The 15,630-nt window shown below is 36.0% G+C and overlaps 1 protein-coding gene across 5 annotated transcripts in view; it reads left to right on the top strand.

Moving 5' to 3' along the window:
• Nucleotides 1-1,053: 1,053 nt before the first annotated feature.
• Nucleotides 1,054-15,630, top strand: part of LOC138703179 (uncharacterized) — a 141,868-nt gene continuing 127,291 nt past the window's right edge. Inside the window, exons 1-2 of one of the 5 annotated variants that reach the window (XM_069830854.1) lie at nt 1,054-1,497; nt 10,929-11,153. In XM_069830854.1, the coding sequence (XP_069686955.1) occupies nt 10,986-11,153 (168 nt within the window). In that variant the 5' untranslated portion in view covers nt 1,054-1,497; nt 10,929-10,985. Of the gene's footprint in view, nt 1,498-3,399; nt 6,125-7,902; nt 8,100-10,928; nt 11,154-15,630 lie in introns of those variants that run through there. The other 4 variants (XM_069830856.1, XM_069830852.1, XM_069830855.1 and 1 more) reach the window with 4 other exon arrangements.

Raw genomic sequence — 15,630 nt, 5'->3', positions numbered from 1 at the left:
GTTGAGGTTTTTTCCGGGATTTTCCCTCAACCAAGATGAGCAAATGCTGGGTAACTTTCGGTGCTGGACCCCGGACTTATTTCACTGGCATTATCACCTTCATCTCATTCAGACGCTAAATAATCTGAGATGTTGATAAAGAGTCGTAAAATAACCTACTAAAAAAAATCATCATATCCCACCTCCCTCAAATCCATTTTAATATTATCTTCCCATCTACATCTCGACCTCCCTAAAGGTCTTTTTCCCTCCGGCCTCCCAACTAACACTCTATATGCATTTCTGGATTCACCCATACGTGCTACATGCCCTGCCCATCTCAAACGTCTGGCTATAATGTTCCTTAGTAAGACTGACAGTATACAAGTGGTGTATGAAAAATTTGTATATGGGCGTAGAAACAGTCCATACATTAATTTTAAAGTGTTTTTTCAGGAGTTGAGTTGAGTTTTAAATATTGTCACACTTCCAAAGCACTGAAAAGTTTGAAAACTATGGGAATAAAATTTGTTAACATCTTGCCTCTTAATGCCTCTTAATACCAGTGTCAAAATTTTCGATTTTTTCTTTTTAGTCTCATATGAAAGAACACACCTTTCTGAACATAACCCTAAATTTTTATACTGAAATTCGGTCATATATTGGAGATATAGAAGTTTAAATGCCAGTATGTGCATCAGGTGGGCGTGGCGTTAGCTGTCAGAATCAGTAGTTTTTTGTTCTTAACATTTTATCAATTCTCTGCTATTATGAGAATGAAAATGGCTGCTTGCCATGTTCTAGATGCCATGGAGATACTCTAGTAACCATGGAATTGAAGTTCATAAGTTGGTATACTCTGTTTATATTACTTTTGTTTGTATACATTCCCACGTGCTTCGAAATTGTGTTATTGTGTGGTGTAAAATGGGCAAAAAGGGAAGCGTTGCACGACGTAAAAAGAGGCATTTCCAAGGAAATCAATTCACAATAAAGAATAAAGAAGAAAATACGGTAATTTCATAGAAGACGGGCACTTGGTTCAACGAGACGATAAAAGTCACCCTCGGCTCTCTTTTTGCGCATGCGCCATCGGTGTAGTATTTCCGCTTCCGGTGTGATGCCGGGCCTCGTTGTAAACATAAAAATTGTTTTATTCACCGCATTCTAGATTCACCTTCGTCACGATCATATATTATTTACATTTCGATGATACAAGTTACGTAATTATAATAATAGTGCATTGATAGATTTCACAATTATTACTCCAGCTCCCGTTATCCAAGTCAAACGTTATTTTCGTATAATTGTATTCCAGATTATTTCCTCATAAGTCTTGATAGGCTATATGTATTAAGAGTTAATTTCTGGTGGCAGTATTGATATTAAACTTGGCTAACACAATATTCCATCTACAACTTCAGAGGGGCGGCAAGAACTAGCGCTGAGGTAGTTCTGGATATTTCAACTGTAAACAAACTTACGAATCTCGTGATATGCAAATAAATATCACCAAACGTAAGTGCCAACTTCAGAGGGGCTGCAAGACACTTTGTGTCCAAATTTATAAAACCAGGGGCATCACATCCAGTAAAATTAAGAGTGATCTCAACCTTGTTAACAATTCGAAGAGATATTCCTATGTAAATAAAGCGGCGAAACTAGCGCTGAAGTAGTTCTGGTGATTTCGGAAGTGAAAATTGTTAAATTTATAAGGGTTTCTTTTTATGTAGATACAGTTGATCGTATATGCATCATAGACAAATATATGCATGGCGTAACAAAACCCTAAACTAACCAAATCTAACCTGTCACAGATTCGTATATGCAACATGTATATAAGCGGGGAACTACTTCAGCACTAGTTTAGCCAAAAATTGAATTAATTTGTTTGAAAGATTAAGTAGGTTATAGGCCAAAGATTATTATTTGAACTCTATAGAGAGTAGTGGTTTGGTTCGACTGGAACATCTCGGAAAAAAGAAGATATATATATTTTTTTATTATTACCGGTATAGACCTATATTCATTATTATTTATTATTCCACAGTTGAGTAACAAAATGGACAAGGAACCATCCAAAAGAACAAATCGGGACACCCTTAGAACAATAGCATTCTAAATATCATGGTAAATTAGGAAACATACCACTAACTTTATGAGTTTCTATAGGCCCTAAATGTTTTTATCCATCTAAATCACTGATAGAGGAGGTCAGCTGTCGAACATGTCAGTAAAGCAATTCACAATGCCGCTATCTTTCCTGAATTTGAGATCGGTGACTCTTCACACATGCAACAGAGTGACTCCATTTCTCTATCCATGATCCACATTTTTGTAGTTCAGTTCAAATCTATGAACTATTGGGATCGAATAGTAATGGTCCTAAGTCTTACCAAGCGGAAATAACACAGAGCTAATAGTTAATTAACAGTGTATGGTAATTATGTAGTAATAATCGGCCAGGCCTCCATATTCTCGCAATAGAGGTCCAGGGCACCTTCGTTATCATATGTATTTTCTTTTATTAAATTTCGTTTGTATATGTATGATTAACTTGTCATCCAGTATCCACTTTACACCCTGGATCTCTGTTGTAGTAAGATGATGGCCTGGCCGATACGACCTGTCGATGGTTTGTTTCTACACAATTATTAAAATATATGTATATACTTGGTAATGTATCTATCCTGGATCTCTATTACGGGAAGATGGCCTGGCTGATGATTACTACTTAATTACCCAAAATTTAAAACTAACCATTATCAACACTCGTTTTTAGGTTGATTTTTTTTGTTATGATCGTCGTCGTAGGTGTGTGCTCGTTAATTGATTAGCAACGGCTATATAACTACTGATAATGGATAAATGCTTAATAAAGAAAATTGTCCCCACTGAAAGTGCAGTGAAGGGAATACAATGATAAATTGGGTTATATTAATGACAGTGAAACTAATGGCTCATCGTCGGGTGGCGATCAAAACCTTGTAATTCCAAAACTGGAAATTTTACAAGAGAAAGATATAATATTACTGATACGATATCATGTTCACGTGCTCTATTTTATGTACATGTCTTAAATGTCTGTTTAAATTCGACTGTTTACTAAATATGGTACTGCAATGTTTGCATACCACAGGCATTATTACAGAAGTTTGAAAACTAATCCATCAATCTCGAATGAAAGTAAAAGAAATCCAGTTCACAATTACTGCGGTAAATAAAACATTTTTATGCTTACAACGGGGCTCAGCGTCACACCGGAAGCGGAATTTCTTCACCGATAGCGCATGCGCAATAAAGGGAGCCGAGGGTGACTTTTATCGTCTCGTCTTGGTTCAATGTACTAAGTATTACCAACTTTTTTTATTTCAGAGTTAAATGTTAGTGACCTTTTAGTGACTTTTATATGTTGGTTCTAGGTTTTTTATACCAGGTGTCGCCGTGATTTTCTTTTAATTTGATTGGTTATAGTTGTCATTTGTTCTAAAATTTTCATTAATTTTGAATGGCTAATGACGTTGTCAGTTGTTCTTGGTTGTTTGATGTGAGTGGTGTTTTGTCGTGTCTGATGGCTAAAGCTATTGAAAGTTTGTCATTTTATGATTTTCTTTCGATTTGATTGGTTATAGTTGCCATTTGTTCTAGAATTTTCGTTAATTTTGAATGGATAATGACGTCAGTTGTTCTTGGTTGTTTGACGTGAGTCGTGTTATATTGTGTCTGATGGCTGAAGCTATTGAAAGTTTGTCATTTTATGATATATGTGAAAGATGTGTGAACTTAAAACAAACTATTAAATTTTGTGTCGGTTTTGGTTTAGTTCTTTCGCTGGTGAATAAGAATTGTGTTGAATGATAAAACTATTTTTGTGTGGTTTAAAGGAATTATTTACTGAATTTTCTGTATAAGTTAAGGTGTAATAAGTGTTCGAAGAAAATTTCATTTTTTGTGTAAATACATAGATTATTTATGTGAAGTTGACTGTACAACAAAGTGTTGGTTTAGTTCTTCGTTGCCTGCATAGTTTGTTTAGATTGCCTTAAAGCCTGTGTCATATACTGGAAGTGAAGTGGTTGTCGTTGAAGACGTCAATGAGAATTGAATTTTATTTGATAAGGTGATAAATTATTATGTTTTAGTTTAGGGGTAAAGTGCGGGTGAAAATTGCCAGAAAAGTACTGCCAGCTATTAAGTTCGAATGACACCAAATGCCAAAAAAAAAAAAAAAAAAAACAAAGGTGAAAAATTAAATATATTTTATTTTAAATATATTTTAATTTTTCTGGAGGGCTTGTTCTTCTTTAAAAATATGAATATGTATTTGATTTTCCATCTTTGATTTTGTGAGGTTTGGTGACATTTGAACTTCATAGTTGGCAGAACGTTTTTGGTAGTTTTCGTCAGCCATGTTGGATTTTGCCCGTCTTCTAGGAAATTACCGAAAATACTATTCAGAATTCTGAATCCCCTGTAAGTTCTTCTGCTAAGAAACTTCGATTGGACTTGGAGGTTATGTCAAATACAGATGCACAAGTTCATTCCGTAAATAATGTAGCTGTGGGTTATAGAATTATTCATATTCCTACACTTATAAGTGCAATTAGTGATAATGTGTCTTGTAAAATATGCCATGGTGAAATAACATTAGTAGAAACTTCAGTTCAGGGTTTAGCCAGCACTTTTAAATTTGAATGCAGTGTTTGTGTTGATAAACGACAATTCTATAGTAGTCCTAATAGAAACAATAATGTTTCTGAAATTAATAGAAGGATAGTGTATGCCATGAGATGTCTTGGACAAGGCTTGACTAGTATTCAGTTATTTTGTGGCCTCATGGACCTGCCTCCACCAGTCAAACAGACTACGTATGCTCTAATTGTGAACAGAATTCTAAGCGCTTCTAAGTTAGTGGCAAAACAGTCAATGAAGAGGGCTGTAGAAGATGAAATTAAGCTTACATCAGAACCTGAAAAGCGTGAAATCTCCATCTCTGGAGATGGGTCATGGGAAACCCGTGGTCATTTGTCACGTTATGGTATTGTGTCTGTAATTGGGGCAGAGTCAGGGAAAGTAATCGATGTGAAGGTGAAGTCATCATATTGCAGAACTTGTAAGAAATGGGAAGGTCCAAAGAAAGGTCCTCAGTATGAAGATTGGATGAAAAAACATGCCCCCCTGTGTACAGCAAATCACCAAGGTAGTGCTGCCAGTATGGAGTGTTGTGGATTGCAAGATATTTTCAATCGCTCTGAGAGAAAATATGATGTAAAGTATGTTGAATACATACGGGATGGTGATACAAAAAGTTTTAAAGCTGTACATGACTCCATGCCCTATGGACCACAAGTAGATATCCAGAAGGTGGAATGTGTGGGCCATGTACAGAAAAGAATGGGCACCAGACTTAGAAATTTAAAGAAAAAGTTGTTAGGAAAAAAATTAGCTGATGGGAAAGGTATTGGTGGTGCTGGTCGTCTCACTGATTCTGTTATAGATAAGCTGCAAGTTTATTATGGCAATGCCATAAGGGGAAATAAGGGGAATATTGAAGACATGAGGAAGTCAATATGGGCTATTTGGTACCACGAATTATCAACGGATTCTGAACCTTTACATTCTATGTGCCCTTCAGGAAGAGAATCATGGTGTGGATATCGTCGAGCACAAGCAGGTGTTGAAAAAACCTACAGACATCCCCATCCTATTCCAATGGCTGTCATGACAGAAATTAAGCCTATATTCAAAGATTTAGTAGCCACAGACCTTCTAAAAGGTGTCTCAAAGGTCGTACGCAAAATCCAAATGAATCTTTTAACAATAAAGTGTGGTCTATTTGCCCTAAAAACACAAACTGTGGGTACAAAGTGGTGAAAGTAGCTGCTGCTGATGCTGTGGCTACATTTAATGAAGGAAATATCAGCAGATTACAAGTGCTTAAGCACTTGGATGTGACAGTGGAAAAGTTTGCAGAGACTGCTCTCAGACAACGTGACATCCTTCGTGTAAAATATGCTGAAAAGTGGCTTCGTGAATCCACTAAGGAGGCAAGAAGGACCAGGAGGAGGCTAATGCTTGAAGAACATGGCAAAAACATCACAAAGGAGGGTACAACATACGCTGCAGGAGCTTTTTAAACTTATATGTAAGTTGGAATGCATGTTGAATTTTCAAAGTCATTTTTCCATAACTTAATATTTTCAACACAAAAAACACAATATCTCTGAAAGTAATGGTCCAAACTGCATGAAATTTTGCACACACATAGTTTTTTGTGTGTTCTAGAGGATAAACCCAAATAGTCAGATGTATTTGCAACACAAGATCATTTCACTTGTGAACATGATGTGAAAAAATGAAAATAATTTGATACTAAAATTTTAAAATCCCTGAAAATGATATCAGGCTTACCACAATATTCATTGATGGTTTATCCTCTAGTTTATAGTGTCAGCTATGAATAAAAAAAAAAGATTACACTAATCAGATTGACCCTTTGCAAGAAATCATGTTTCTTAGAACAACCGGCATACTGAAAAATAAACAATTTTAATTTTTTAATATCAACCTTCATATTTGCCATATTACAATAACTTTTACGCACATTTCAAGCCCCAAGTGTATACGTCTTATGTCCAAAATTTCACATTGTTATTGCAAATAGTGTTGGAGATATTGAACTTATGCTACAATGCATGCCCGATCATGGTTTCTTGGTGTATGAGCCCCCTTAAAGTGGTTAACCTATATAGCTTTTTATACTGTTGACGTGTTCTTTAATTTAATGTGGTGGGGAATGATTTGTATTTTAATTTGTAATGTTTCCTTTTAACGAGCTATTGTAATTTATATTATTTAATGACCAATATTTTCCAGTACTCTGCAACAGTATGGACACAGCTTCTATGCTTTTCAAATTGACTGTTTAATTAAACATAGCCGCTACAGTGATCTAGTGACTAGAGCACTGGACTTATAATCCTGTAGACCTGGGTTCGATTTCCGATGTACCGGTACCCTTGATTTATAACTTATGTTAGGCAAGTCTGTTGTCCAGTAACACAGGGGTTTTCTCCAGGAGCTCCGGTTCCCCTGTGGCATTCCAACAGATCATCACCTCATCTCATCACGTAGGATGATCCAAAACAATGCCTATTAACTCTATGGAAATTGAAATAAATGTTGAATCTCTTATCTACCACATAAAAAAAAGAATATTCATAAAATTACAAAAAAAAACTAATTAACATCACCACATCATCCACTACATGCGTTGAATCCAGACCCCAAAGCTCCAAAGCAATCCTTCAAATATGCAACCAGTCAAGCACCCACCATAATGAACACAAACAGCATAGCAAAGATCCCAGTGACTCATGACATACCTCCCTCAGAATGGAAGAAACCAAGAGCCTTTCTATCTCTACCAAGCAACAATACAAAACGAACCATCTGTGAAATATTAAAGACAGAAGTACTTGAAATAATTGATCACGAAATATGAAGGGTACACAGGAATAACGATCAAGGTCCATTTTAGAAAGTTTCGAGAAAAACGAATTTTAAAGTTTAAGCATTTAATACTTTCTTATGTGTGTATTTAATAGAAATTGACGTAGTGGAATGTCAAGAACGATTATTTCTTATTACTAGCTAGACCACATGATAGTACTTCCTTTCTACTATAATATGGTATTATTAACTCAATTTCGATTTTTGATGGACCTTAATCGTTTTTCCTGTGTACCCTTCATATATATATATATATATATATATATATATACACGAAAGTGATCATCATATATGAAGGGTACACAGGGTATATATATATATATATATATATATATATATATATATATATATATACATTTATTTTTGCTATTTGAGATGAAGGTGTGTGTCTAGAGACTATTGATAGAATAGCTGCTTTGGAGTCTGACAATATAACTGCATTTTTAAATTTATTGATGTGGCAGAGAAGATTCTTGAGACTTTCACTTATTGCAGTGATTTCTCCATCAAAACTTGTTGTTCCATATCCAAGAGATCTATAAAGTGAGAAGAGACAACACGTAACACCTGCACCGGCATCTTGCTCCCTGGAGATCAAGGATCCATCGGTGTATAAATGAAGCCATTTTTGTGGAGGATACCTAATATTAATTGTCTCTAAAGACAATTGTTTCATTATTTCAGTGTTTACTTCTGATTTCAGTATTTCTTGTGTTAAATTTAGATTATACTCTATATTTAATTGTGTTAAAGGGTTTGGTTTAATTCGTAAGTTTTCTTTTAAATTTGGGACGTTGATTTTCTGTTTTAATGCTTGAACCATGGATATGAAACTTTTTTGAGTTTTTAATCTATGGAGAGGACTGTATGAATGCCAATTGTTTCCTGGTAATCTGATAAGTTTTTCATATTGAATCAGTGCTTTTTCTTCTATCATCATTTTGATGCTTTTAATATTATTGAGGAATCTCATAGAATCTATTGGAGTTGTTTTGATTCAACCAGTAATGAGTCTGAGAGCTTGGTTTTGAACATATTCTATTTCGTTTATGAAAGGTGAAGTAATTAAAATTTCTCCACAGTACGTCAGCACTGGCTGTATAAACATTTTGTATGTAGTGTTCAAAGTATTTCTAGAGCAACCCCATTTCTTTCCTGCTAGTCTTTTCAGAAGGGAGAATCTTTTACGAGCTTTTTCAGAAATATATTTCAAATGGTTGTTCCATGTTAACTTACTATCGAAAATAACTCCAAGATATTTGGATTCATAAGTCCTAGGGAGGTGTTGGCCATTGTTATTTTGGCTAGTTCAGTCTTCTTAGATGATGTTATACCACCAGCATTCCATTGTAAGATGTTTAGTTGATTCTGTACCATTAAAGTAGTCCCCGCCTGGAGATCCGTTGGGAGACTATTTTACCTCCGGATAATTTTACCTTAATGGTACTCATTTCATATTGGAGTGAAAATGGCAAGTTGTAGCCGATTTAAGTGAACACTATATTTTAATGTTTTGGTGGCTACTTCGTTCACACACAACCCCCAGAATGTCTGGAGGACCACACCTGCTGTTGGTTGACGGGTCCACTGGACCTAGTTGGGAGATCTTGTTGATCACCAACTTTACCTCCTTAAGCCACTGGAGGACGATTTTAGTGCCATAGCAGGTCAGCACTAGGAAGAGAAAAGTAGGAAGGGTAGGAAGGAAAGGGAAATGAACCCCTAGCCTCGAAGCTAATGACACTCAATAAAAGAATTGTATTCCAATGGATACCATCCCATTGTGGAATCCTTGGAAACGAGAATGCGGATGCTTTAGGAAAGAAGGGCAGCACTGCTACTTACAGACCTGTTACTAAATCTACGAATTCCTCTGTGAAAAGATTTATTAAATCTACATACTTAGACTTCAACAAACAAAATTTGATAACACAATCTCAAGGGAAAAAATGGAACTCTCTGCATCATACTCCACAGTTAATTCCCGATTTACCACGCAAATCGTCTGTAGCTGCATTTAGATTGGCAACAGGCCATGACTGTTTGGCCAAGCATCTACATAGAATTGGAATATATCAGTCTCCTAACTGTCCATTGTGCAACTCAAATCAAGAAATGGATTCGGAACATCTCAAAATCTGTGCGTCAGTGGCTGACCATGACAATATCTTTGAAAAATATTGGAGTGCAAGAGGTCAAATGACTTTATTGTCAAATGCCTGGCATTAGAAAACAACATATATACTTACAGATGGATCATTATCTGAAGAAGACAAGTCTGGAGCTGGATTCTACATCCCATCAACACACGAAAAATACGTCATCCGATGCTCTTCTGTTTCAAGCCTTGACACAGAGTTACTTGCTATTGATGCACCTCTCCAATACTGCAAAGCTTCTCATTATAGACAGATCTGCATATTTACAGACTCAAAAACAGCCCGTCAAACAATAACCAAATATACACCAACTGCTTATGCTTTCATAGTTATACCTATTGTGCAATTAATAAATATGCTTTCTAAAAATGGTAAATATATAACCTGTCAATGGATACCAGGTCACTGTGGAGTGCAAGGTAATGAGATAGCAGTTGAAATAGCAAAATCTGCAACATACCTTTTACCAATATCACAATCTACAGTTTCCCTTGACAGAACAATAAATAATATTCATAACATGTAAATAAGCAATAGACAGAAGATTGGTAAAGTGGACAAACAGGAAGAGCACTATGGAAAATTTTGAAACAACCCAACAATATTAAAATCTACTGTGATTTTTCCAGACAGGTACTAACTTTTGCTGCACGGACTAGAATTGGACACCTTGTTAAGGAAACTTATCTGTATCACTTTAAATTATCAGAATCATCATTGTGTAAAAGAATGTTTAACAGAAGAAGAAACAATAGAACACATCCTACTTCAATGTAATAACACCAACAATAAACTGCAGGAAAGAATGAAAAACCACTCGTTATATGAAATTCTCACCAATCCACAGCTCTGGAAAATTGCATATTAGATTTACAGTGGACATTGTGTAATTAGCTTATAGTTGGACGTATTAAGAAGTAAGAAGTAAGTATCTTATCTCATCACAGGAGTAGTGTAGACCAGCCTCCTATGGTGCACCCTGTGCAACGACTCTGTCTGTAAATTGGTCTATACAACTAGTTTCATATGAATGAATGAAGAACAGTCAAATACCTGCCATTTAGTAAAAAAGAAAGCTAATTAAAAGACGCGTTGTTGATTAAACTTAAATTAAGAAATAGTACATTTGTGACATTTCCATATCACATTGTTATATTTTTGTAATAAAATCTTGCTTTTGATATACAAGCATTGTAACTTCTCTCCCTCCACCCCAGAGGCCTATCACTAAATTATATCTTTTCTTGTAAAATTAGAATGATTTCTCTTCCTTTTCAGGTGCTATTTGTTGATTATGGAACAACAAGCAGAGTAAAAAAGAAAGATTTGCGTTTTATGCACCAGGACTTCGGAGCATTTCCAATGCAGGCAATCCAGGCTAGTTTGGCAAATTTAATACCAGCTGGTGATGGGAAAAAATGGCCCTGTGCAGTCAATAAGCGGTTTCTTGAAATGGTGTCAGAAAAGACTCTCATTGCTGTTGTCTCATCTGTAGATCATGAGGTAAGTCATTGAATTTTTTATGCTTTTAACTACTACAATAACTGCTTGAATAATAAACGTTTCTTGGCCTTATAGAACTAAATTGCATGTGTTTATACCCATTTGCACGTTTTCAAGCCATCCTTGCACCTCACCCACCTAAGACCTGCTGTCTCTCAGCTGTGGATGCACTGCATATTGCGCAACTTTGTTTATACTAAACCATTTCAAAATTCTGTATTCAATGTTAAGGTGACACAAATTCTTGATTGGATTACTGCTAACCTGTTGCGTTTGTTTAAAGATGTATATCTTTTTTTAATGTAATTCAGCACTGCCTTATTTATAATGTAGTGGGATTACACATTACTTGTTCATTGGTAATAACTAATATTAAGTCTCTTAATGAGGCTAGGAAATATCTTGTGCAAGTCTTATTTTTGTTGGGATCATCATTACAAGAAATTGTCTTGCCCAAAGATGTTCTTGTGATGTGACATTGACCTGATCCAAAACTCACCTGGTAGAGTTACATATAATTTTAGTATTACACTGAATTACAATTTTCCCTTTATTTTATATGAAGTAATTTGCTATTATGTTATCTTAAATTGAATTTCTTTATCTCTCCTCTTTTGATACCTTTCTTTCTTCTCCTTTCCTCCCCACCTCACTCTCTCAAAAGGTATACGGTATGCAGTAAAACAGAGCATTTTTGAACATCAGTCATTAATTTGAATTTACCACTCCCAACTATTTTGAACTGTGCAATAACTTTACATTACACAGTTGTTGCATCATATTGGAAACTTAAATAGAAACTGTTTTTCTTATTAATATGCTGTGAAATAATCAAATTGAATCAATTATTTCATTATTTTAGGATCTTGTTTTAATATAGTAGTAGCACAAATACTGAAATGTCTTCTGTGTTAATATATTAATATGTTCTTATTACATAGTAGATTTGAATTATGTTTATGAATTAATGCAGTTGTACTTTTATTAATATTGTCGACTGTGTGTGTAGAAAGTTCATTATATAAAACTTCATTTTCTTAAAAACTGATTTCAAGCATGTGTGAGGAAGCTATGCTCGAGATTGGGCTGTAATGCTATTATAGTAGTAGTAGTGGTGGTGGTGGCAATGGCAGGGGTGGTGGCGGTGGCAGTGGTGGTGGTCGTTTTTGCTTAAAATCTCTTTCCATTTAATTCAGTCTGTTATAGATAATTATTTCAACAACTTAGAAATTTCAGTTCACGTATCACAAAATAAAAATAGTCGGTTTTAATTGTCAAAACAAATGTGTAATGTGTTCCTTAAAAAAGAGAGAAATCAATTGAAGAGAAGTATTATTATTCTGGCACTTAGTGGAGCAGGTATTTGCAGAATTTTCCTTGCTCTGTTGCCTACAGATCCAACAAATTGTGAAATTAGTAATATTGAAAAAAGCATTTCCAGTTTGTAAATTTGCTTGCTGCAAGGCAGGAAACAGATACAAGGCAATAGATGATTGGATGTTGGTTTTTCATTATTTACCTTCCCAGTGCAAAAAAGAAGGGGGTGGAGTGGGGGGACTTTGAATCAGGTAGAAAGCAATGGTGAATTTACAGAAGTATTATGTATGCTTCTTCCATTGTTGGTGTTGAATATAGGGCTTCTAAATATTTTGAAGGCTGGGTCTACCTTCGTCTTCAGCTGAACAAAATATTGGAAGGGTAGGAAGGATCCCCTACTTGGTGGGCTCATTTTACACAACCAAATCCACTCGACACTGATCAGCATTAGCAGCAGCTGTGATGATGGAGGTAAAGGTAAAGGTATCCCTGTAACATGCCATGAAGGCACTTGGGGGGGGGGGCATGGAGATAGAGCCCCATGCTTTCCATGACCTCGGCACTAGAATGAGGTGGTGTGGTCGGCACCACGCTCTGACCGCCTTTTACCCCCGGGAAAGACCCGGTACTCAATTTTATAGGAGGCTGAGTGAATCTCGGGGCCGTTCTGAAAGTTTGGAAACGAGAAAAAAATCCGTCACCACCTGGGATCGAACCCCGGAGCAGGAACATTTTTGTTACACTAGGGGATATCTGGGAACGTTAACAATTATTTTTGGTGTATTTCTGTGGTTAGCTTTCGAATCTGATGCATAAAATTGTTCATTTGATCCCAAATGTTTCATGTGGTGAATTCCAAAATGTAGCTTTGAATTGTTTCAATACAAAGAGAAAATAAAATGTGTTACTGTATTTAGTTGTGTAGTATTTAGTATTGCAACATTAGTTAAGTGTAAGACATTTGTACTTTTTTAGATACGAGTTTTTGCCATGAAAAACGAAATATCCCTTTGTATTGTTATTGATAGCCTGCCTGGTGGACGAAGTAGAGATCCATAACAATCATAGCAAGTGGTGATTATTCAGTGATTTGTGAACATTAACTTTGAAAACAGTGTTGCTTCTCAAAGGCAATATGATATTCCGTTCAATCCTGTTACTTGATTTGTGGGTTAAAAAAAAACATATTGAGTGTTATACTTCTTAAGCTCACAAATTACAAACAGTTTGTATCTGGAGAGCTTCCAGTATTTGTAGATCCATCATGACAGAAAAAAATGTTTGTGTGAAATATAGCGAAAAGAGAGGGAAGCTCACCCCATTGATAAAGCAACATAAATTATATTCCATTAGTAGATTCTGTAAAGATTCTTCTGCCCACATGGCACTAAAAAGAGAAATGTACAAATTTAAGGTGCTGGATGTAGAGAAAAGTGGTTTTAGTTACTGTACTTTAGTTAAGATACGCTATCCTTGGACTTTGCATTCATAAAATTGAATTTAATAGTATTCACACCAATAGATGGAATTTTGTGAAAATGTTCGTCATTTCATATGAAACTTGGTAATGACCTCTTCTCTATAATAATAAGCAACAAAGTGATTTGCGAAGGAAGTCTCTCTATTGGGTTATTTTACGACGCTGTATCAACATCTAGGTTATTTAGTGTCTGAATGATATGAAGGTGATAATGCCGGTGAAATGAGTCCGGGGTCCAGCACCGAAAGTTACCCAGCATTTGCTCGTATTGGGTTGAGGAAAAACCCCGGGATTCGAACCCGGGCCACCTGGTTTCGCAGCCAGACGCGCTGACCGTTACTCCACAGGTGTGGACGCGAAGGAAGTTATTTGTGACAAATAATGATGAAGTTTCTGATAAGAGCTCTGCTGAAGAGGTTTACAATGTTAATAGTGAATCTTTACCAAGGAAAGATGATGTACAAACCGATAGTACCGTGAATGATATAGATCATGTGATGGTACAGGTAAGTAATGACATAAGTGATGGAGACTTGTATTATATGGATATATTATTTTGGATTTAAATTGCAAGTATGAAAATACATCAATAACTGATATTAACCTATTATTTTTAGGTTTTAGAACCAGAGTTAGGAACTAATAATTCTGAGGAACAAGAAAGGAATTTTTTTTTGTCTCAGAAAGAAAAATATGTGATTCTGATAGTATTTTTTCTCCTGAATTCAAATATGATATTCCCCCCCCCCCCATCACGCAAGGTTTCTGAGAGACAGGCGTTTATAACTTCAAACATTTTAATATTTTCTACACTCTTAACTACACAATATTCAAACATTCTGACTCACCTAGAAAGTAAGAAATGACAATTTTCGGGAAAAACGTAATACGGCGAGTGCAAAGCTCCGCCCACGTCCCCTTTCCACTTTTCCCCTACAAGCTCACCACACACCCTAGCGGGAAAGAGTGGAAATAGGGGTTTAGGGAGGGGTGACATCTAGTGTAGGGAAGTGGAACAAAAAGAGTAACGACATCTACGAAGCAAAAGAGGAACTTTGTCCTGTCTGTCTCTCCTCTCTCTCCCTCTCTCTCCAGCCTCTCCTTCTTTGTTCCTTCCTTCATGTCTCTCTCTTTTTTTTTTCTTACGACTTCGCAGGGGGGGAGATTCGATCCGAGAAAGTTCGTAATTAAACCTAAACGCACGCTTTTTGTTCACGCTTTAGACCTCTCGGCTACCGAGACGAGTTGGGGGTAGAAGGGAAAATGAATCTATTTATGTTTAAGGCAACTGCCATAACGTATTGTAGAAATGCAATGTGTGTCGTTGGATATGTCTTAATATGTATTTTGTTGCCCTGAAAAGGGCAGTTTGGTGTTGGAGCATGATGTACTCCTAAACTTCATCTCTCAAACTTACGACTCTATGCAAAATCAAGTCGAAAGTGTAATAGCGAGATCTGAATTCTGCATCAGTTTCCAGTCTCGCGTAGAGGGAAATGTAATGCCTCTCGTGTTTCGGTTGTAATGCTTTAGTGAATCTGAGAATCTGGAGTAATAGGGGAAGTGAAGTGCCATTCGCGAAAGTGAAAAGGGCAAGTTTGAACCTTTGCTTATAGTGCAAGTTTTTCGTCCAAAATAACTTTCGTATCCATTTCGGCCACGTGTTAGCAGGGCCTATAA

Source organism: Periplaneta americana, chromosome 7 (genome assembly GCF_040183065.1).
Source record: "Periplaneta americana isolate PAMFEO1 chromosome 7, P.americana_PAMFEO1_priV1, whole genome shotgun sequence".
NCBI classification, from domain to species: Eukaryota; Metazoa; Arthropoda; class Insecta; order Blattodea; family Blattidae; genus Periplaneta; species Periplaneta americana.
This window is presented reverse-complemented; position numbering and strand designations above follow the sequence as displayed.